General features: G+C 37.6%; 1 protein-coding gene across 1 annotated transcript in view; it reads right to left on the bottom strand.

The window, feature by feature from the left end:
- The window catches only part of CEP112 (centrosomal protein 112), a 193,969-nt gene that overhangs the window by 145,823 nt on the left and 23,323 nt on the right, over window positions 1-24,823 (bottom strand). The window contains exons 9-17 of the mRNA XM_054516852.1: window positions 16,679-16,765; window positions 14,419-14,518; window positions 13,136-13,254; window positions 12,000-12,143; window positions 9,232-9,386; window positions 8,791-8,908; window positions 7,742-7,837; window positions 6,888-6,947; window positions 4,322-4,401 (exon numbers count right to left, since the gene is read on the bottom strand). Coding sequence (XP_054372827.1) covers window positions 4,322-4,401; window positions 6,888-6,947; window positions 7,742-7,837; window positions 8,791-8,908; window positions 9,232-9,386; window positions 12,000-12,143; window positions 13,136-13,254; window positions 14,419-14,518; window positions 16,679-16,765 — 959 coding nt within the window. The remainder of the gene's footprint in view (window positions 1-4,321; window positions 4,402-6,887; window positions 6,948-7,741; window positions 7,838-8,790; window positions 8,909-9,231; window positions 9,387-11,999; window positions 12,144-13,135; window positions 13,255-14,418; window positions 14,519-16,678; window positions 16,766-24,823) is intronic.

The following is a 24,823-nucleotide window of genomic DNA, read 5'->3' as shown; positions in this document are numbered from 1 at the left end:
TACAGCATCTGCACCTGTACAGGGGGATTTAATCTCATTTCATTTCATTTCATTTCATTTCTCCTGAAATGTCACTTCTTAATATTTGTTTCCTTCACACACTACAGAACTGAAGAACAAGAACTCATGAAATTTGTACTTCAGGAGAATATGAAAATGTTATTTGTGTACAAGGCAGGCAAAGCAAAAAGCATTAAATCAGACCCCATAATCCTCTCCAGTACATGAGAACTGTCACAACCTTTATCCTGAAGAAATCAACCTGGTCTGCACTTCCCACGAGGGTGACAGAGGATCACAGCCTCAAACTATTCAGGATGTTTATAATTGAGTCCAAAACCTCTCAGTCTCAGGAGTGACCAAATTTACATGTCTGTGCAGCCACAAAGGTGGGATCCCTGTCCCTGGGAGTGTCCAAGGCCAGGCTGGAGCAGTGGGACACTGGAAGGTGTCCCTGCCATGGCAGGGGTGGGGTGGGATGGGATGGGTTTTAAGGTCCCTTCCAACCCAAACCATTCTGGGATTCTTTCATGACTCTGTCAAAACCACCTCAAAACTGAGCTGGTGTTGTGGTTGTAATCTTCAATAAAATGGAGAATATTTCCCTAGAGTAAATATACATTTCTCATAGCAAACTAAAAGTATTGAACAATCTGCTGCCAAAATATAAGCAGAGGAAAATATATTGAATGAATAAACATCCAAAGAACAAGACACAAGAGATGATGCTGAGAGCTGTTTAACAGAATTGTATAAACTCAGCAAGACCTTTTCTTTCTCTTCCATGCAATTTCTTCAGCAGCAAATGGGTACAGATTTTTTTCCCCTCATTTATTTTCTGTTTCATTCTACTCAGTTTGTACTGTGACAAATTATATACCTCCACTTCCTACTCCTCTTCTTACTGTGAGATAAGAACAGCAGAGATTCAGCCTATTTGCAACCCACTCTCAAGACACATTTTCTGCAACCAAACCACAGGGATTAGAGAAACAACCTTTCCCCCCAAGTAATTACAGAGAAGCTTTTCAAGAAAACTTTGTTCTTATAGAAATGCCATTTAAAGGACATTCTAGAAAAGCCCTTGCAGCACTTCTCAGAGGGACTTTTGCTATTAAGCAATGCCTGTGACATGCACTGCAGAAGTAAATATAAATTTTATATCTACAAGTCACCACCACGAGTCAGGAGTGTTGGAGCAATTCTTTTGCAAAAGGTTTGCTTTTGACAGATATTTCCACCACGAACTTCAGAAGAAGAAAAAAACCTCCTGTAAACTACATAAACCCCTATTCTGTACTGAAACTGTGGCAATACTGTTTTTTTTTTTATTTTTGAAGTGAAAGATACTTTCAGAAATGTGGATTTTACTATTCCAAACAATGCCTCAAATCACTTTCATTCTGCATCAGTGTGGATATGTTTGAAACAGCAGCAGCACTGTTTGCTGTCACAGCACTGGGAAAATAATGATAATAATAACAAAAATCCCCTAAAATGCCTGCCACTTCCCTTTCTGTGTGCTTGCAGCTCAGCAGCTACTCAAGATATAATCCTGTGGCCATTTCAGAATCAAAGTGCATTCAGATCAAAGTAGTTTATGAGAAATCACTGATGCACCTACTGGGTTCTGAGTTACAATTCCACAAGGCATCGTTTCTATGGAAGATGCTGAACTGTATTTTCACCCACCTCATGCAAGAAAAGGTTGTTTTCTAAAGATTTACTGGCTCTGCCTGAGCTTGGAGTTAGTTAAATTCATTCTGCAAGAAGTTAAAGAAATTCAGCAAACTGAAGCATTTTTACGTAAGATATTGGATCTTATGGACTCATATTAATAGGAAAAGAATTGCTAAAAGGAATAATTCTTGCAAAAGAATTCAAAATTCTTCAAAATGGAGAAAAAAAAAGCCATAAGGAAGCCATCCATTTCTGCCACAATAAATACCACTGCTCCTTATCTATTACCTACTTGTATATCATATAAAAGCACATATATGAAAAAATCTTAATATTGTCAAGACACACTGGTGCTAAATGAATGGTCTGAATTGCAGAAAGCCCTGCAGGACTGGCACTTCCTCTGTCCTGAGCATGTGAGTGTGCTCCAGCCCTGGTCAGAAATGCAGAGCTCAGACCCAGAGCTGCAGTCCCAACCAGCAGAACATGAGCTGGGCTGGACTCACATCCTAGGGCACTGCACTTCTGCAAATATCATCTTTTCAGGATCCTAAATCCAGCCCCATGAATCTGCCAACTTCTGTCTCCAGCCAGCCAAAACCACATTGAAAGCTAATTTTTATTTCTATTCAATTACTTATTAGCATTACTAATTCCCTTATTAATCTTAAAATTAGCCCCAAACTCCTGCTATAAAACAATCAAAAGAGCAGTTTTATTAGAGTAAACTATCTCCACAATTAAACATTTTTCATTTCAGTTGGGAGAGGTATATTTGATTTCATATTAGAAATCTCTACATTATTTTCAACAACCTGAATCAAAAAAAAAATTAAATTAAAAAAAAACTAAAGAGAAACCAAGTGCCATAGGACATGGAAGCGACCCTGGGAAAAATACAATATCAAAGAATATTTTCATTTAAAGGGGACCCACAGGGGCAGCAGCAGCCTGTACTAGGAGACACTTTGAAAACCAGACAGGAACATATAGGTGTATACATATAGAGCCATATAGGTATGAATCACTTGCTGTGGGGGAAACAGCAGATGATTTTTACCCTTTGAACAGCCCCAGGGCTCTTCAATCCCAGGAGCTGAGCCATGCCCAGTTCTGGCCAAAGATTGACCCACAGGAGTACAAGGCTGGGACTGAGCTCTGCCTGCATTGTTTTAATTCATGGCCCTTGGAGCATCACCAGCACTTGGGGCTCTTAAAATTGAGTCTTCCAAATCCTGACTTCAACTCCAAGCTACACCTAAGCTTAAACACAGCCAAGGAATATCTGAAATAACTGAGGATGTCCTGAGCTCCTGCAAGAGCTCCTCAGGTTCCAAAGCCCCAGCAGCTCCCAGATCCTGCCTGGAGAGAATTCCCTCTGCACCCACGTGGGGATCAACCCTGGGCTGCAAAGCCAGACTGGGTTTATTAACATAAGTGCAAACTGACACATTATTTGAAAGATGTGGAAGAAAATTAATGCAGCTTCATTATCAACAAATCAGATGGTAAAATACTAAAAGATTAAGTGCAGTTGATAACAGTTCAACCTCCCCAAAATTATAAATAATAGCCAATGTAAAGAATTTAAAGATTAAAAGCTGGAGTTTTTATTAATGTCTGCAGTGATTTAAGATAGTCTCTATTTATGCCAAATACCTCAGAGATTATAGAAATAAAGAAATACAGACTCCAGCCCTGTCACTTTTATGGAATGAAAGTATCTTTACTTGCCTCTCCCAGCCTAGATAAGGTACATTGTGATATTAAACTGAATACTTTCAACAAATAACTTCTGGTTTGTTTCAGAATAATCTGTTTCACCTAGAAATTACTTCCACAGCTTTGACTTTTAACTGGATTAACACATGGAAAGAATAATTTACATAACCAAAAATGGAAGGAGCATAGCAAGAGTTGATCTTGTCCTATGTGCATCTGCTGTACATAAACCACTCCCTTGCTCAAAAAACATCAAACTTGGTGCTTCCTGATTAGCTGTTCATGGACAGAGTCAGCAAAAAAACTGTTCCAAGTTAGTTAAGGAAAACTGTTTGCTACAGAGCATTTCCCCCAGCTTTAGATCCACATGAAGAACAAATACTGCCACAAAGAAGAGTTGTATCAAAGAGAAAAAAATCTGCATTAGACTTGTAATTTGTGGATATTAAACATAAAATATAAAATCAGAAGCATCATCTAGTAAATTAAAATATATTTTAAGTAAACACACCTTTCAAATTTATTCAATGTTCTAGAAGAGCCCAAAGCAACAAGTCTTTAGTTTTAATTTTTAGTTATTTACTTGCTATGAATAAACTCTGAATTGAACCTGGGCCCATTTATTTGAGAGAGCAAGACCAGCTGACATCATTAACACTATTTATTTTAATTAATTCTCATTAATTCTATTTTATTCCTACCACTTAAAAGTCAACAAATTTGGGTGAGTTGGTTCTTACTTTATTTTTTTCATTTTTCTTGTTGATTAGAACACTGAAGGTGCAGCTTTAAAACAGGAAAAAACTATAGGAGGGCAGTTAGATGAGATAAAGCATAAGATTATTTAATAAATAAATATTAATAAATAAATATTTTAAAATACTAGGGGTAGTTCAAGAGTTATTACACATTCACTTACTTCAGAACCTGTTCCAGGTGGCAAATTTTCTTTTGAGCATTCCCTTTTTCTTTATCCAGGTCACTCCTAATGCCATTAATCTGCCATTTAAAGAAAAAAACACCAAATATTTTAGCCAAAACAGCGTCTGAGTTAAAATAAATCAATGTTTTAAATTCTAAATACTATTTATTTGCATGTTCCTTTTCCACTGAGGCAGACAAATCATCCACGGATTTCTAAAATTATGTGAAATGCAAAAGCAGAGATTAACAGAGAGATGAAGTATGGAATGTAGCCAATGAGCTATTTTCCTTCTCAAAGTGAGTTACTGTCTAGAATAAAGAAATACCAGTAATTACATAAAAAAGGAACTCGATTTTCTCAGGTAAGTACAGAAAAGCAGATAGGAAACTGCCTAAAATAGTGCCCTGTATTCTCTGAGGTGCAAATTTGTGACCAACCAGAGGGAATCACTTCTGATCAGTTCTTACAATAAAAAATATCAAACATAAATAGATAAACTTCCTAAAGAATAATAGAACAATTAGCAATAATAATCCTAAAAATAGTTACAAAACCCTTTGAATTTGGCAGCTTCCCAGGTGAAGGCCAAACCACAGGTCTTTGTAATGTTTTTTGCCAAGAGCAGGTTAAGTCCAAGAGTTTGTACATAATCCAAGAGTTGTATTGCTTTAGAATTGCTTAAGGAACAACGTGGGGATGGGAGATACAGGAAATCCTTTATCCACCTACAGCCATTTGTAATGTAAAGAAATACAAAATAAAAGACAAGAAATAAAATAAAAAATAAATAATAAAAAATAAAATAAAATATTAAAAAAAAAAGAAAAATGTGTTTTACTAAGTGTGCAGGCCAGTGAAAAAACAAATCCAGAGATTCTCTGCTGTGAGAAGTTTTGTGGAGGTGTTCACTCCAGGAACACTTAGTTGGGTTCCAAGAGCCTCCAAATCCATGAGCTGTCTATTAGAGAATGAAGAAGCTACTGCCAAACCTGATAAAATTCTATATATTCAACAGGTGGCTTGGGAATGGCTGTCAGGAATAATCTGTCACTCTCCTGATGCTGAGCTGAATGTTTGCAAAACAAGCAGTGGATTATTTATAAAAAGCAGGTGTTTCCTTGGCTTGTAAAGCCATTTAGCCTATCTGATCCAGCAGATAAGCACATTTAATCAAACAGTGACATTTAAGGTTCCTACCTATGATTTGTTTGATGTTTAAGTATCCTCAGAGGCAACAGCCACTGCAGACTCATAAAGATTATTAGATAATGGGGAGGTTTTTAAGTGAACAGATTGCAGCAGTGACTTCACAATTCCTTTACTTGTTTTAGTATTTTATGGGCCAATCCATCCTGGTTTATGGATTTATACCCATACATTATTCACTGGTATTTTTCTTCTCGTCCTCTCTCAAAAATTTGAGCTTGAAAACAGTTACACCAGAATTTCTGAACAAACTGCTGTCAAGTTATCTATAACAAGAAAGGCTCTGCTTCCTTGTTTGCTGATGCAGAATTCCTGCTTCCCTCCCTGGGCTCACTGGTTGGAGGCATGGCTGACACACCCTCAGCCCATGCTTAGGAGCTTTCTCCCCAAAAGATCCTCAAACCTCAGTCAAATTGTGCCAATATATTTTTATTTTGGCCTGCAAATCACTCAAATCTGGAATTTTTCTTGAGTTCAACATTTATAAAACCCAAGATTTGACTAAAAAGACAAATGTAAGCTAGGTTTAAACCAAGGCAGATCCTGGAACAAAGAATGTTTTGACTTCAATGTTAGCAGAAGGAACTAACTCAAACCAAAACCTCTCTACAATTCATGTCACAAGTGCTATTACCAAGTGACAAGTAGCTGGGATCACAATCCATTATTTTATGTTATAAATTTGCCACATTTGGCAATGACATGTTTGAGTAACACATCCTTTCAATTAAACAGGCATCTAAGGCACCCTCTGGCTGCACATGAGTTGCACATATAATGTCACTAAAATTGAAGTTTAATTTGAAGCCTATTGATGTTCTGAGTCTAAAAGAGCAGGCAGGATTTGCAAAGTGCTTTAAGATGAAGTGTTTCTGATGAAAATTACATTTTTTACTTGAAGTTTCTGCTGTAAAAACGATGCCTGTTGACAATATCTAGAGAACACATGGAGAAGGATGGAACAGAGACACTCTGGGGGAAAAGGAGTGTGGGAGAACACATGAGCACTGGCAGAGGTCAGGCCAGGTTTCATTCACTTCATTTTCCTTTCAGTAACAGCAGCTGCCACCACAAGCAGTGTACACACACAGGACAGGCTTCCAGGGCCACTTTTTTGGGAATGCCATCCCAGCCTCCATCCCCTGGCAACAGGTTCCTAAAATCAGAGGTGATATCCCTGTCCTCAAACAGCTGTCCTTAAAATATTACTTGACTTTGTCCAATTATTTTTTCCAAACCGTGTGAAGTGCTTGGATTCCTCAATTTACTATCTGGGGGTTTCAAAATTTCAACTTTTAAGTCCTGTAAAGAACAAAATTGTGCAGAAGATGGGAGATTTTCCTGGAAATATTACCTGTTTCTCATATTCACGCTGCATGCGAAGCTTGTCCTGCTGAACCTTGTATTCTTGCTCCTGCAGAGGAAAAGATGTGTATTCTAAATCAAAATATCCCATTTTTCTTCCATTTCAGACCATTCATCAAACACAGACATTAGCTATCACATAGAACAGTTCATAACAAAATAAAAACCTACTTTATATCATCATGAAAAAATTCTCTGACATAGAAGAGAATTTAACCAACACCAAATAACACAACTATCTCCAAAGTCATGATTCATGTTTGCTAAAGAGAAACAGCAACTTGTTCTCCTGCGCTATTAAAATGCCATTCTGTACTATATCAACTGTGAAATGAAAGACATTGGAAGAAAAGTAGATGCCAAAACTCAACCAGGACTGATACATGATACAGATGTGGAACTCATTACCCTGAGATAGAAGGATTAATTTAAATGCCTACAGGAAGACAGAATATTGAACTGAACTATTAAACAGTGCAAATTAAAAACAATTTTGAAACTTTAAAAATGTTTACAGTTTACGAGAAAAAAAAAGATATTCATCATTCTTTGTCAGGCTTCTTTGTAATCCACCAATAGAGATTTAAACTCTTTTATTTAACATGTGAACTATAAGAAAGAGTCAGAAAACTTCTGTGAAAATTCTGCTCTTACCTCTCTTTTAGCCACACTTTTTCAATCAACCTTTAACCATATGTGAAATTTCATATATTTCCATTCATACAAAAGAAACAAGCAAGCAAGGTATATAGAAGTACATTTAAGGATGGATATCTAAACATTTAAATCATCAAATGAAGTAAAAAGAGTTGGTCATTTCTGAGAAAGAAAGTCAGGGCTCACCCTCAGCTCTTGCTTCCTTTGATGTTCAGCATCTTGCAGTTGTTGTTTCAGCAGAGCGATTTCACGGCGTAATTCTGCAATCACATCACAAGTCTGCTGGGATTTAACAGAAAAAGCAGTTTTTGTCTTGGAATCCTCATTAGCTCGTTTGCATTTTTCAGTTTATTTCTCTAAAGTTTCCAGAAACTGGAAAAATTATCAACTTGGGAGAAAAAACCTGTATGAGTTTATGGTTCTGGATGCGTCAGTTTGGGCCCTCTGGTGAGCTTAGAAATGGAAACAACAGCACAAAAAACCACCCCTAATAATAAAAAAATCCCTACTAAAATCTACTAACAATTGGTAGAAAGAAAAATACCTTGTAAATGAAATGGAGTTAAGTATCATCAAAGCTCAGAGAATTTCAGCAAATAAACACCAAACACCCCACTTGTCCTATGGCTCTATGGATTAATAAATGGTATTTAAAACTTGAGTCTTTTCTACAATTATTTAACTTTAAAATCCCTTTAAATATGTGCCATCTCTGTACCTATGCATATTGGTAGATATCAGCCTGACAGATGCTTTTCCAGAAACAAATCTGAGTTATTACATTTTGGGTGAAACCTACACTTGCAAAATATAAAATTATTTCCTTAAACACATAAATATTTAACACAATGTTCAATACTATGAGGCCTGCAGGACTATGTTTTTCTGGAAAAAATATTTTCTGTCATGGAAGAGGCTTTATGAAAACATTAAATCTTCAAGGGTGTATCCAGAATTTTTACAGGAGCACAAACAAAATCAGGATGTTAATTGTACCTTATTTGAATCAGCTGTACAATACACACACACACCAGAAGGACCAACCAACTTCAGATGATTTTTCAGTCAAATTTGGGAATGAAAAATTAAATCTCAATTTTATTTAAACTTACACTCATGACTAACCTGAGGAACTGAGCAATCCCTTGGATTTATTCATAAGCATCATATTGATAGTGAGGAGAACACTTAAGAAATAAACCCCATTTTCCTGCCTGTTACACCTGGCAGCATACCTGAGCTTGCTCCTGCTTCAGAAAATCTCTATCAACATCAAATTTACTTTGTAGTTGCTGAAGGTTCTCCTTGTATTCCTGCATAATCTGGTCCTTGTCTTTCTGAAGTAACTTGTACCTACACGGAGCAAGCAAACAGAATATGGAAATTGCTTTCAGATTTTGGCATTTTACCTGCTCAGTATCAATTCCACGGAGTCTGCACGTCTGCCACGTGCTCTTGTCACAGAATGAGCTGCTCATAAATAATGGAAAGGTAAGACACTCCTCAAGGTGGTCGTTTGGGTCACTTTAAATGAGTCTGACACCAATTAATATATTTTCATGAGAGTTTTCTAATGTCAAATGCCATTCAGTGTGTTCCTGGAACAAAATTAATAATGTTTGCTTCTGGAAATTCCATATTCTTAGAAGTTGAACAACTAATTGTTATTGAATTACCTTTCTGTCAGCTCCTGAAGTTGGGAGCAGACCTCCTGGTAGCGCAGTTCTGTCTCAGTCTTCTCCTGAGATAATTTCTGACGTTGTAAATTACTATTTTCAGCCTCAACAGTCAACTGCTGCACACGGGCCCCCAGCTTTTGGACTGTCTCGTTCTAAAAGAATAAAGAATTATTGAGAAAAGCCCAGAATCAATGAGGGAATACCCCAGTTGTTATTCAGTAGCCTTGAGCAACAAGGTTCGCTGATGATGCAGAGACACAAGAGTTACAATGGCAAAGCTGTCATCAATCCTGACAGTAAATTCTATACTGTATATAAAAACAAATATATTTTCAAAATGTGGGTGTTTATTCCCCCTCAAAGCGACATCTCTTCTCCCTTACACAGAACAGCATATGCAACTGATTTCTAAATTACAAATCCTCTCAAATGGGAGAAAAAAAACAATATTTCAATGGAAAACCACAATGGATGATAATATATACAAAGCATTTTTAGACTTTCCAGAAATCTCATTGCAGTAACTTTCAGTAAATTACAAGCATCTCTCAAAAGTTGTATCTTTTTCCTGGAACTTCATCTCATGATATAAACAAATGTAAAAATGAACAGAATAAGGACAGGCAGGTAGCATGAGACTACTCCAGGCCTTCCCATTCTTCCCTAAATGTATGGTAATATGCAGGGAAATGAGGGAAGAATTCCTCAGGAGGCTGCGGTCAGAAAATCAGACCCAGAGTAGGTATCAGAGCTCTTTTTATATTAACAAAGGCCTGAAGATGAGGGAAGTGGAACAGAAATTTCACCCACTCCTAAAGTAAAATAAAACCCCAACTATCAGCCCTGTGCAGCCCCTGCCCTGTCACTGGAGGTGACACAAACCTGAGCCAGGGCAAGAACCTCCCTCAGAGACATCACCTGAACGGCCACCTGAGCTCTGGCCAGTGGCCACAGAGATTTCACAGCCACAGCACAGCAAAATTCTCCATCTGTGCCAAACTGCTCAGTATGGGTTTGGTTTTCTGGGGGAAGAGGGTTGTTTGCTTTGGAGACTTGGGGGTTTTGTCTGTTTGGTGGTTTTCTGGGGTTCTGTTTTTGTTTTTTCTTTTTAATAATTAAAAAAGGAGTAATTTTAATATACCACTGAATGTAATTCCTGGCTGGCCCCATGTCCCTCAAGGAAGTTCATCCTTGTTCAGGGAACAAACCCCTCCTTATCAGCTCTATGGCATTAATGAAATGGCTCAGCCAATTCCACTCGCTAACAGCACTGGCATTCCTGACAACATGAAACTCTGAACAGGGAAACTCTGAAACACCAACAGAAAAAAAATTCAAAATCAGGAGAGAGAAAGGAGAGAGAGAAAAAAAGAAAACTAATTTCCAGTGACAGTCTAGTCTTTCATCTTAAGCCCTGCCTTGAACTCTACCTTGTTTAATTATTAAATCAGAAGCTGCTCGGCAAGATCTGTCTAGTTTTGATGGTTCTTAAATTCAATCTTGCTGACAGACTGTGTCCATTTTTCTCTGTATTTACTGTTACCTATGACATGATCTGAATGTTAATTTTTAAATTCAACATTCATTAATAAAGGAATAAATTTTGTTTGACATTGTCTTTTCACTTATTCAATTTTTCTCATACTTCATCCTGATGAAAAGTACAGGATGCTTTTTTGAGGTTACTTGTTAATTTTTTTGCTTTTTGCATCATTTATATAACAGGCACAAAATCCAGATTATACCTAATTACATGCTTATAATTACTCTAAAAAAGAAATGCAATAAATTAGAATAATCAATACTTATTTTAAAATCCTTTTAATGTCATCTTTCATCTAACAGAAGTATTTGCTCAGTCAAAGAGGAGGTGGGTGAGTAAAAAATCACGTTTCTATGAAAATAGATGTAATATACAAATGATCTACAAACCTGCAGAGACAGAAGTTCTACTAACTTGAATCAAATGTTTGTAATTAAGGACTGATTCTAAGATATCAGTGTAACATTGATTGAAGGGCTGTGCCCTGCTTAATTTTAGCTGGGGAATAAAATCCTTGCTTGGACTGGCTGCCAGGACAGTGCCCTCTCCAAGGAGAGAACAACTGCAGTATTGAAAGTAAGGATGTACATGCATGAATAACAGAATCATGGAATGGTCTGGGTTGAGAGGGACCTTAAAAACCATCTGATTCCAGCCCTGCCATGGGCAAGGACATCTTCCACCATCCCAGGTTGCTCCAAGCCCCATCCTGTAGCATTCACATTCTCTGGAAAAATCCCTTTGCCCAGGATTCTCTTCTGGAAAGCTGAGAAGCTTTAGAGAAAAGGAAAACAATTTTTATCTCATTTGCTTCTCCTGTGTTGTGCTCACATGTGGAATGTGTGTGGAGATTGTTTACCCACAGGTGATTGTTTCATTGGATTCTGCTGTGAGTTGTTTTGACTCATTGGCCAAGCTGTGTCAGGACTCTGGAGAGAGTCACAAGTTTTCATTATTATCTTTTTATCCTTCTGTCTGCATCCTTCCTGTATTCTTTAGTATAGTTTAGTATAGCATTCTTTAATATAACACAGTATTATAAAGCAATAAATGAGCCTTCTGAGCACATGGAGTCAGATTCATCATTCCTCCCTGCCACAGGGGTCCCTGCAAATACAATACCATCCAACCCGGCCTGGGGCACTTCCAGTCCACCTGAACACCAACAAATGGAATTTTACATTTTAAGAGACACTTGTGAGAGGTTCACAACCAAACCTACAGTTGACTGTGTCTGCTGCAAATATTCCTCCTCCATCTTGGCCAGCCGGGCGTTGGTCTCTTCCAGCAGCTCCTGCATGTCCTCCGTGTGCTTCTTACGGATGTTGAACTTCTCCTTCTCCATCTCAGCCACAGCGTCGTGGAGCTGCGCCAGAAAAAAGGCACAAAGTAACAAATGGCATCTACAGCTAGCATTGAGAAGTGTTAAATTATTATAGCATACGGGCGGAATCAGTGAAAAGCCCAGGTGTCACACTTCTGTCCTCTCTGAAAATATTGTTTCTCTGAAACAAAAAAAGATTGTGGCTGCTTATCCCTGGAAGTGCTCAAGGCCAGGCTGGATAGGGCTTGGAACACCCTGGGATAGTGGAAGGTGTCCCCATGGCAGGGGGTGGCACTGGATGAGCTTTAAAGTCCCTTCCAACCCAAACCAGTCTGGGATTCTATGAAAAAAATAAAAAACCCAAACAAAAAAAATACCCAACACTGGAGCCTCAGGATCTTCATCACAAAGGACAATTTATGATTTATATTATGACTTGCCTTTAAGAAGGCAAGAATTAAATCCAACTTCATTTCTACATGCAGGGCTGCAAAAAAATTAAATTGTACAGCAAACTTCATGAATGGAGGTGGGTTTGTCCTTTCTGTGACCCTCTCTCTCCTGAGAGGGGGAAGCAAGACAAATACTGACAATAATCTGGACAAAGGTGACACTGTCTCACAATAAACATGCTCTTCCCTTTGCTCTGCTGTTGTCTTGAGTTGAACAATAAATAAAAATACATTGAAGAATTCATGACCCATTGCAAGACTAAGAGTTCAAAGGAATCACCGTGACAGCAGGTTGCAGCAGGTTTATCCAGATTAAAATTCCATGTCAGGTCAACCAGAAATAAACACTTCCCTAACAGATCCAGAGACTTGCCAGGAGGCCTGATGAACCCCAGGAACAGGGTGACCAGCTGGGTGCAAAAGCATCAGCAAAAAGAGTCTGATTACTTCAGGAAAAAATAAAATCAGCACAAAAACCACCCCTAAAACATATTCTGTATATTTATTTTTTGAGTGACAAAATGTACTATCCCAGATAAACACTGCAGGAGTCTGTCAAAGGAGGGAAGCATTGTTCATTACCCTTTTCTCCCACTCATTGTTCAGGCAATCATTGCTTTGCTCACACATCTTCTTCAGCTCTGCAATCTGCTGCTCTTTGGCTTCTCTCACAACTTGGGACTCACGAACAAGGGTCTGAACTGTTAAAAATGGGAAAAAAAAATAAACAACCATTCAAGACCTTTGGGATTTTTCAGTGTTGGCAGTAGATACAAAAAGTTTATGTCAGTGTTCCAACTGACTTGGCTTTCTGATGTTTTTTAGCTCTTAAATACTTAATGGATGTGCTGCTTTAAGTTGTAGCACTTAAACTGTGTCATTACAAGGTGTTCTCTCTTTTCTACTTTGTTTACAGAATATTTCAGAGAGAGTTTTCCTTCCTGAAGGAGTAAATATACATCAGCAAAACTCTGTATAACCTCAAGAAGACAGTTATTTTAACCTGATTTTATGAGCATCCTTAGGAGAAAAGGTTCTTGTGAAGGTAGAATGCCCAAGACACACATGAAAATGAAGTTCCTCAACTTAAATTGCAAATTATGGCATCACCATTAGTGGAAAAAGTGGATCTATATTCACACTCCACTTTGTTTTGAGGATTTTCATTACCTGGGACAGTGTGGGGATCTCCAATTCAACCTGTTCCAGCCAAGAGCAACCACCAGCCCACAGAGAGAAGTCCCAGATCCCTTGTTGGACAAATTACTTTCCCAAGGAGCAGGAAACAAAATACATGGAGCGCTCTTCCTTTTTGTCCATAGATTACCAAACTCCTGTATTATTTTCCAGTGTGGTTTAGTCCATAGAGCAAATGGACTCCAAGGAATTCTGAAAGAAACTAACACTGAAAAACTGCTGACAAGCCACTCTGAGGGTGAGTTTTGTACTCGTGACACGCTCAAGAGCACTCATGTTTGAAATCTCCTGCCGCAATAGTCTTAAAAATAACCCACTGTGGTTTGATTAAAATGTACTGAATGTATAAAAAAAATGAACTTTGAGCCAGAGATTCCAAAAAAATGGAAAGAAATGGCCAAAATATTTCAGTGGCATCAAAGAAACTTTTTTTGGTGACGCGCAAAAAACCTGCGTTCAGTGTAATAGATCACAGGCCTCTTGGAACACGTGGGTTGGAACAGCAGAGACAACTGGACAAGAATCTCAGAATCCAAAGGAAAAAATTAAATCAAGAGCTACAAATGATGAAGAAAGGGATGTGTGTGGAGGAACACACAAGCCCACAGCCACGAGAGAATGCAGTACAATATCACCACAAAGAAGACAACCATGAGGATAAAAATCACCTTTTTTCTCCAGTTTTCTTATCATATCCTCAGACTCTTTTTGTTTCTTTAGATAGTTGGACTTCAGCACATCTATTTCATCATTCTTTCTATCCAAAATCTGCAGAGAAAACTCAGAATATTTTAACATATGTCCAAAACATTCCAATCTACAACCAGTGCATAAGATACCTGGTCTGCCAGAAGTCCTCACATCATGCAGGATTAAGTGATTGAACCTAAATCATTTTTCCAGCTACAAACAAAGAACTGGTTTAGACAAATGTAGGAAAAAGCAGATTAAAAAAGGAGTTTCATGTTTTAAGGTGAGTTTTTTTGGTTTTCCTTTAAACCAGGGCAAACCCAGTGGTGCTTTTGTTGAGGTTGGAAGTTTCATGCTGCTTTTGCTGCAAATAGAAAAGATTTCCATACTTATGTTGCCTAATAGTATTTAAAAGCATCTAAAATTCTCTGCAGATTCAAGAAATATTTAAATAAGTTGGTGAACTTCATTACAGTCCTTTGTGCTTCACCAATTGAAATTCTTCACATGGATCCTAAGGAACAATGGACTGGAACAGAGCAAGTATAGGAGGGTAACTACACCCACATTTCTGTACAGGCTGAGTTTGGAAATAAAAAAGCTTGAATATTTGCACACTTTGAGATAGTATTTTAATTTAAACTTTGTGTTTAAGATAAAGATTAAAGTTGCAGAAATTTTATAACAGTGCCCCAAATCTCTTATCAAACAGCAGCTTTCATCTTAAAACAATATTACTCCATCTGCAATAAACGTTTTGTGTCTTTAAAGATTAATACGACACTATTTAACCTTTTCTAAAATATCCAACGTTATTAAACGACTTCAAAAGACGGAATTCTAACATCAATTAGGAAGGGATGACAACTCAAGGGATGAGAAAGCATTTAAACTATTTCTTATTCTCACAAAGCTGTTTCCTTTAGACTCTCAGCTTTGCTCACTGCTTCTGCTCCAAGGCCTTGAGAACAGATGAGCCAAATATGCACCTGACCAAATATTAACATCCTCTCAGGAGGCTTTGATGTGTCACAGAGTTGTGTCAACCAACTTCCTCCAAGGCTGTGACTCAGTCTTTAGGAAACAAAGCTGAGGGACTGACTGATGCCGAGCTTACAGCGGGATCAGCAGGATCGGGATCAGAGCCCTGCCTGGGGCACCTGGTATCTCCCAGCACTTCACCCCACCTCTAAAACATGGTATTGAAAGTCACAGCATGGTCTGGGGTGGCTATAATCCTCCCAGGAGGGGCGTGTGGCACAGTAAAGAGAAACCCAGAGAGCTGGTGCCATGTTAGTGTGGTATTCACATGCCCTCTGAACAGAGAGAAGCTGTGAGACAAGCAGAGAAGAAGGAAAACACAATTCTTATCTTGCTTGCTGTGCCTCTGTTGTGCTAAAGTAGAATATGGAGATTGTTTACCCAAATTGAGGATGTTTTGTTCCCTTGGCCAATCAGGGCCAAGAAGTGTGTGTGTGTGTGTGTGTGTGTGTGTGTGGGACAGTCACGACAGAATCAGAGATGAGCACAGTTCTGTGCAGTTGTGAGCAAGAGTGACTGCATGGCAGATTCAGTTTAGATGAAATGTACATAGCATAGTAAAATAAAGTAATTTATTTGCCTTCTGATGATGGAGTCAGATGCACCATTCTCTCTCTCCTTCATCAGAATCACCTTTGATTTACAATATGTTAGTGCCACAAGAATTCAGAGTGCATAAACTTTAAAAATGCAGTAACGTAAATCAAGGGGTGATTGGTGACCTGCCTCTGCTCTAAGACAGTGTCAAAACAGGACAGGACAGCAAGCACTGCTGCTGGGTGAGCCTGAATACATGTGATATATCTGTGGGTTTTCCTACTGTTATATTTTGCATTTTGTCCATGAAAATTTAATTTTGTTCACATTCTTCTCTAACACAAATGTTTTCTCTCCAACAGAAAAATCACGAGTTTATGATTTCCCACAGAAGTTGTTATGCTGGTAAAATAGGTTGTCTTGTTCTAACAAACAAATTGCCTTGTATTTTCATCTCCTTTCTGCAAGTGCTTTCCCCTTCCTAAGTAAAATATTCTGCGTTCCTCTCAGTTTATGCCAACTGTTACCTACAATTTGACTTCCACTGAACATTAATTGCAATTTTGAAGAAGCTAAACAACTGATAAATATTTATGATAATCATAGTCTCTATTATTGTTTAATACACTGCTTTTGGAAAAAAGTACAAACACTTCCTACCTTTTGAACATCAGCATCGTGCTTCTGTTGTAATTTCAGTTTTTCTTCATGAAATTTACCTTCTGCTATTTTCATTTTCATTTCCAGCTTTAAAAGCAAAACAGAATAGATACATGATTTAAATAAAGAATAAATTACACCAATGACCTTTTCATAACTTTTTAATAATTCATTTATGTCTTTCAGAAGGCAATGGGAAGTCACCAACAAAGAAATCTTATGAAAAGAATCTATATTCAGTTTCTCAATATTTTCATATTTATTCAATACAATTGTTAGCAAAGATGTCATCCTACATTTCTTCAGAGAAATGGATTTTTAGGATGTTTTAGTTGGCAATAAACACAACTGCTACTGCCCAGAACAAGTTATCATCCTTAATTTAAACAAACACTTAGGAATAAAACTTTAATATTTCTGTTAATATATCAAGTTTGGTAAACTCATTTTCATTTCTTTAGGCAGGTGTTACATTTACACAAAGAATGTCCTTTAGCCCAGATGCAAGTTTATTTTTGTTTGTTTTCTATTATTCACGGAGTTCACATTATAAACACATTTCCTTTTAAAGGTGACTTATGATGGGATTAAGGATTGGATCACTGAAATACATTTCCTGTTCTGCCTGTGTTTGTTCAAAGCTGTACTTGAACCCCTCCAACACAAAAATACACTGCCAATTCTTACTCAGAGTCTCAGTTTCCATCTTTCAAGTATTTTTGAATCTCGTGCATGTTTTGAGAACGCCATTAAAGGCGGTCTTCAGGACAGCTATGAGAGGAATTTCAATCTCTCAGGCTTTTCTAGAAACCAAAAGTGACACCTTGAGTTCAAACTCGGGCTGTTCCACTCCTACATTTATTAACAGTCACTTTCAGAAAGCAAAGTGGACTGAAAAGCTTTTCCAGAAGACAGACCCTGATTCCCCTCACTTTAGAAAGGGAGCACCAAAGCCCCTCCAGGAGATGACTCCAAGTGGTCCTTGGCCAACAGAAAACTTTGTGTTTGACTTTTGGGTGTTCTGAAAGGGGCTGAGGTCCCCCCACCTCGAGGCTGGACACTGCAGTCCCATCACCACCCAGCCACTTCCAGCTCTCACATTTTTATTTAGCCCAACTCAGAACATGACTTGTAATATCCCAACTCACAAACTCCACAGGAATGAACAGCATTATTCATTCTGCCTTTATTTTCCATGCCCTTGACTAATCAAAAGTTGCCATTCAAGCATGAGTCTTTACTTCACACAGACCAACACTAAACACAGCACAAATTATTCATTTTTTATATGACTCATTTGTCTCACAGGTTTGTTGGGACTTGAAAACATCACAAGGTTATCATGACTTGAAAACATGAGCTACAAAAACCCAACTCAATTCAATGAGTTCATTTCCTCAATGCAGGAAACACAGAAGGCTCCTCAAGAAGAGAAAAGAGAAGGAAGAGCAGAAAATTGTTCAATTTTCTGAACTCATCAACTGATGAGTTGTACCCAACAACCCCTTATTATACCACAGATAAAGAAATCCATTTCCCAACTGTTAGCACACAGACTTATGCAAATTAATGGAGGAGGGAAAAAAATTATGTTGACAATTAATCCAAAGAAAATAAATCATATTCCCAGCTGTCAGCCAACACTTTCATCTTCCCAAAATAAGCATTATGATAAAAGTGCATCTCCTATCCATGAAATCTACACATATGTATATATGAAAAGAAATATATGCATATATCACTGCAACAAAGTGACATTAGAGAAGAAAATCTTAGTACCAGGTGATGAATAAGTGTTGATTTAATAAAAAGAGCACAGTAATCCACTTCCAGATTGACAGCTTGTGAACATGCCATAAATAAATATGAAGGTCTCATACCAACACAAATACTAGAAACTAAATATGAAAGAGACTCCAATCTACTTGAATTATATTAATAGCTTATGAATGACTGAGGTACAGCTACTGCCCTCACACAGCTACTAAATCCACCCAAATTACATTTAAAACTCATTAATCAGAATGTCTTGGCTGATGGAAATGAATCCTTGGTGGCTTGTATTAGCCAAGAGCTGGTCTAGGTTTTATTATTCTGTACACTGAAATAATACAAAAATGAATCAAAATGGAGAATTTCACTCAGATTAAAGTTGGCCATACATATTTTCAAGTGCTCCTGATTGTTCTCAGCCACAGGATGTTTTCCCCTAGGCTGACACAGAACTCCCTGTACTTGAAACCGGTTCCTACTTCTAATTAATCTTCCCCTTAGCACCACCCTCACACTTGCACCAGTTCCCATCAATTTTAGCTCATTAATTCATTACACCCCTTCCACCAGGACATTCATCTCTTAAAATGTCACAGTTCTGAGACTGCTTTCCAAAAAGGAGAGCTAATTGCAACCAAACAACTGGAAAAATGTGTCCAAGATACAGAAATCAGCCCTTAATGAGTGCAACCACTGTAATAACAAAGTAGGTTGCTTTTCCTCTGAATATTAGAAATAAAATAATAAAAAAATAGGTGAAAAATCACGAAGTCAACTCCTCATCAGGTGAGGGCTAAAAAGGGGACACCTTGAAAAGTACTCAAGGTCCTCAACTTCTATAAACTTAATGAAGTTTCAGCATCCCAGGCACTTTTCTGCTCCATGTGCTTCATCCACAACTTTCCTGATTTTTAGGAATCATTGCTTTGCTCACACATCTTCACACAATTGCTTTGCTCGCACATCTTCTCCACAATCTGAGATAAAATTTTCTAATTTTATTTCTACATATAAAGAAATGTGAGAAATCCCATATTAAAGTGTCTGAAATTCAACAGTTGATGTGCATATGAAGTTTTCAGCTAGTGTTGAGAGGAAAGCTGTGTTTGTACTGAGTAACTGGTAAAAAAAATTAAAAAATTAAAAATCTCCAACAGCATTTAAATTTTGTAATGGTCCATAGTTCCAACCCCACATGTATCTTCATCATAACTTCTGGATGTGTTAATTTGAGCATTTGATGTAAAAATAGTGATATATTGGTTTAAAAATCCAACACTCAATTTCTTGAGTGGAAAACTGGCAGCAAACATGAGCACAACACCACAGCGTCCTATAGCAAAGCCTGGAGGACTGGTTTCATTTCCAAATCTGCTTTTTGACCCACCCTCCCTCTGAGGCAGACTCCCAACATCACCACATACGTCGATAAAAAATTGAGTCATGTAAAGACGTTTTGTGCAGTGATCTCATGAAGGCTGGGGTGGAAGCAGAACGGCTCAGCTCTCCCCAGCTGGGAGTGAAATGCATCCCCTTCCATTTGAAAGCTGAAGCACATCATTAAATACTAATTTCAATCAAGGAGTATCTTTCAAATTAAAACCACACCAAACCGAGGTGGAGCCTGTCCACAGATCCCAAATGTCAAATCTCAGCTTGTCCCAATTTCCTGTGGAACAGCTCTAGGTAACTGCATGTGCTGCTCTTCCGAGCACTTCAGCTTGACTTTATTTATTAAACACATATTAAGAAACAAAATAACCTACAGCAGCACCAAAGAGCTTCACAAGTTTTGGAGAAACCACATAAAACCAACTTTTGTAAGTCGTTCACTTCGTTAAACGCAATTTACGGCGCTCGCGCTCGTTGGTTTTAATATCTTTTATCACCAGTTAGGAGGCAGCAGAGAATATGAAATTTATGGCATGTTACCATTCAGACAAGGAAAAAAAAAAGTGTAGATATTTAGCTATAGTTGGGAAGTTTGCAACTATGTATGAAACGCAGCCATTGCTGTTGGCTGAACATCATTCCTTTGGATTTCTGTCATTGTTTATCCTCCTCACAAAGAGAATGAGGCAATTAAACCCTAAGGCCATGTAAACAATACTGATGTCAAACATCTGTGCTGTCCCTGTTATTTAAAGCCATGAAGGGTGGTAGCAACAGAGCTGCTTTTATGTGCCTAGTCACACTTTCTTCCTCATTTAAAAAAACAAAACACCACCAAAACCAGCAAATAGTTACCTGAAAATGGGGTTTTGGGATTTCACTGTCCTGATCCCACAGCACAGCTCAGGTGTTAGGAACATTTAATAACTGTCAGGCTTAAACTCACACAGTCTCATCTGCAACTGTCATAAATCTCCAGGGGATGGGGGAAAAGTGATCTCTCCTTTTTTCATGACAGAGGACAAACATTTATCTTGTCCCCATTTACAGAAATCTGTAGAAATATTGAAATACCTGATTTAAAAGCAAATCAATAAGTAGGTTAACAATATGAATCACTGAACTGCTGCCCACTTGTCTCCATTCCAGGGCTCACCCTCAGGCCAGGGGGGACATCTCAGAGCTTTAACATCCATCAGATTGGGGTTTTTGGCTATTTGACAAAACAGAACTTGTTTCTTGCCAGGTTTTTTTTTTTCCAAGCCTATGAATATATGGGGGAGGGAGGGAGGAAGGCAGGAAGGGGGAGAAGGATGTAAACAATAAATGAGAACTTCAAAGTAAGAACTAACAATGCAGAACAATGACTTGTATATCTTACAGTACACGACAAAAGTTATTTGTCTTGGTGTTGTGCAGCTGCTAAAAGGAATCAGTGCACAGCACACAAAGCTTTGATATTTCCACAGAAGAAAAAGGTTTCTTAAAAAATATCAACAAACAAGTCAAACTTTCTACCAAATTGTGCTTACTCAATTTTCACATGCGGGGTTAAAATAATAAATATTGATAATTTATACAGTGTTTTAAACCATACAGGAAGGCCAAGACAGAAGAGACTGGACTTGCAAAACAGTCAAGACTTATTATAAATACACAGTGACTTCAGACTAAGGTAATTTGGAACAGTGCATTTCACTTGATCATTAACAAGCTGTCTGATCACATTGTGTCCTTTCTGTATCACACTGTACCCTCAAAAATTTTTAAGATTAGCTTTGAGGTATATTAATACTGTCCACATTTTACAAAAAAGACTCAGAGTATTTAAAAGAAAATCACTGGATTTTCTTTTAAATGCTGCAAAACAGGAAAAAAATTATATTTCATGACAATATATTTGAAGAGAAGTTTCAGTAGTAAATATAAATTTTAATAATATTGGAACTAATCTTCCATTTTCAAATGGAATAGCTGAAAACTTTGCATTCAGTTTACAGGATGTGAAAAAAATACTGTTCACTTGCCATTTCAGAAAATAAACAAACTTATAACTACATTTTGAAACAATACATCATTAACCACTCCAATTACAGCGTTGAATATCATCAATGTTTTTGTCCAATGCAATGACTGAGGTGAAATAAATGTCTTGGAAACTCTCTGCTGCAAAGAGCTCAGGAAACCAGAGATGGACTGAAATAAAAACAGCATTAAACAAGTGGAACAGCCAGAAATTAGAATGTAAAAAGCCCCTTTATAAACATGGCATTTTGCCCAGATTCAAAGGTCCCTCCACAAAAGTCCATGTTTATAATCTGGACTGGATTATTTGACCTAACAAACATTTATAATTCCCACCACATATCCACTCTTCTTTGTATCTTTACTCTTCAAAAACAATACAATTGCTATTTCCAGTTGCAATATTTTTACATATTACTCTTTAATAGGAAACTGGATATTCACTTAATTAAAAAATTAATATGACATTGCCCCATTCTTATAGCTACTAAAATTTAGGGCTTTGTGCTAAATCAAATGTTACCAGCTTCCCCCATCAAGGAAAATCTGACTTTTTAAATGACATTGAAATTAATAAACGCTTGATACAGAGAAATAATTGAATGGACAATTGTTCTTATTCATATGTAAATGTCATTAGGCTCTTTCAAGAGAGAACAATGTATTTTTCATGGATTTCCATGCTGGGGGTGGTGGGAAGAAGGAGAAGAGAGAAGGAGAAATGCACCCGGCTCTGTATCCCAACAACTGTAATAAGTGGAAATGGTATTTGTGCTCTCAAGGATGTTTTCTCTGGCCAATGAACATAACATGGATATTAGCACTACAACATATCCTGTTATTTAACAGCTTTATTTGCAGGGTCCCGCTTCCACATGGAACAAATGTCTGCCACCAGTGGGAGACACTGACATCAGCAGGGACCAAAAAAAGTTCAGTATATGTTTAGAAATTAAGACAGCTTAGCCACAGCAGTATTAAATGCAATTTTATAAAAGACAGCACAAAACATGCAAGAAGCTGTATCTTCAGTAGCCAGCACTGAGACCTGAACCCAGCTGAATCTGTGAGCATGCAGAAATCACAGAGGTATCAGAGGGATTTAGGGAAATATGAATATAATGAGAGGCAGCACACGAGAATTTCATGGAATTCTGCACAGGGCCCAGTCCAGTGAATCAGTCTGAATACAGTCACCAACACTGACTTTTTCTCCTCACTGTTATTCCTCTCTTTTTTATGCTGCATTTTAGCAGCTACTGAACTTTTTATACTCATTTCAAGATCTCCTAAAGCAGCCACTAAAACTGTGCTCCCACCTTCTTTTCACCAGTAGAAATAACAGTGTACAGCGCCTACTTATTCTAGTCAATGTCTTTTCTCCCTCAAAAATCAGAATCTAAACATGAAAAAAAAAAGAAATCAAACTTTCTTCCTCTTTTTTTTTTTTAAGAGAGACACACTTTGAGGCAGAGATTAATCATGCAGCAAAAGATTAATTCTCAGCTGCTTGGCAACCATCTGGACATTCTACTGGTTAAAACACTAGTTTGAATTGCTAACCTACCCCTTTGATCTTTCTCAATGTCTCCAGCCCATATGTGCAATAATTAAAGACATAGTTCACAAACTATTGCAAAAAAAAATAAATAAATAACTGTACATGTACATCTAGATCTCCACAAGCAGCCTGACTGCTATCAGGAATTATAAATCAGCAGCCAGTTTATGAAAACATGTCTCATCTTGACATCCACTGTGTGTCTCACACCAGTCTAGCAATAAAATAAGGTTTGGGGTTTATTACATTACATTCTGAAGAGTTATCAAAGCAAGGCAGGATGTGACTTCCTCACCAGGAACACAACGGACAACTTGCACATGTTTTTGGGAGCAGGACATTAATCAGGCAGGAATTGTGTTAGCAGCAGTCAGGATTGCTGTGATTTTAAATATGAACGAGCAGATTCCTGCTCAGGACGATTACTCAGTGGTGAGAATCAGTTTACAACTGGATTCTCCAGATAAATCACACCCTGCATTCAAAACAGACACAGGGGTTGTGGAGAAAAGGAGAAAATTCAAATGAACCAGAAAATAGTTGCTGTCACTGCCTGGAATATTTTCAAGGGGAAATAAAACAGTGTTTTCAGAAGCAAGTTGTCACAAGAAAAAAAGTTACAGAAAAGTGAAAATCACAATGAAAGGCATCATTATGTCATATCTGCCTTTTCTTGCCCCCTCATATGGGTCACACTTGTGTGAACAGTAAGCAACACACGTTCTTACATCTTAACAAGAATTAAAAACCAGAATTAAAAACCTTAACAATCTTTACCCTTGGAAATCAGCATGACATTTATGAGCAGAAGTATGGCTTGGACAGTCCCCAGTGAACAGGATGACAAAAGAAGGGGAACAGCAAAGGAAGAGAACTGGAAGAACAGAGGGATAATAAGAAAAAAAATTCCAACACATGAAGCTCCAGTTACTGTAAGACTCAGTTTTTGGGCCCACTCAAGGGCTTTCAGAAAGTTCATCAGAACCACTCTCCTGCTGTTATTAAAAAGCACAAACAGCCCCAGCATATCTAAGGAGGTTCCTTGAGCTGCATCCAGCTCTCCTGATTCCATACACAGATGTTTCTATATCCATCCACCAAGATTTAAACTCTAGAGACACACACAGACATGAGCACACACTTTTAATTCAATATATTACACAAAAGAACAATACTGATATTTTTTTTACCGTCCTTGGACGTATGAACAAAAATATTTCTTTTTAATGAGGAAAAAATATAAAATCCATGATGTAGCTAAAGACACAATAATGTTAATTTTACAGTGGTTTAATTACAAGAGTTCTTTTTTAGGACTCCATATTGGGTTTATTTATTGCTTGTATTTGGCATGAATTTAATATATTTAAATACTTCACTATGGAACAGGGCAA

Source organism: Molothrus ater, chromosome 19, assembly GCF_012460135.2.
Source record: "Molothrus ater isolate BHLD 08-10-18 breed brown headed cowbird chromosome 19, BPBGC_Mater_1.1, whole genome shotgun sequence".
Taxonomy (NCBI): domain Eukaryota; kingdom Metazoa; phylum Chordata; class Aves; order Passeriformes; family Icteridae; genus Molothrus; species Molothrus ater.
This window is presented reverse-complemented; position numbering and strand designations above follow the sequence as displayed.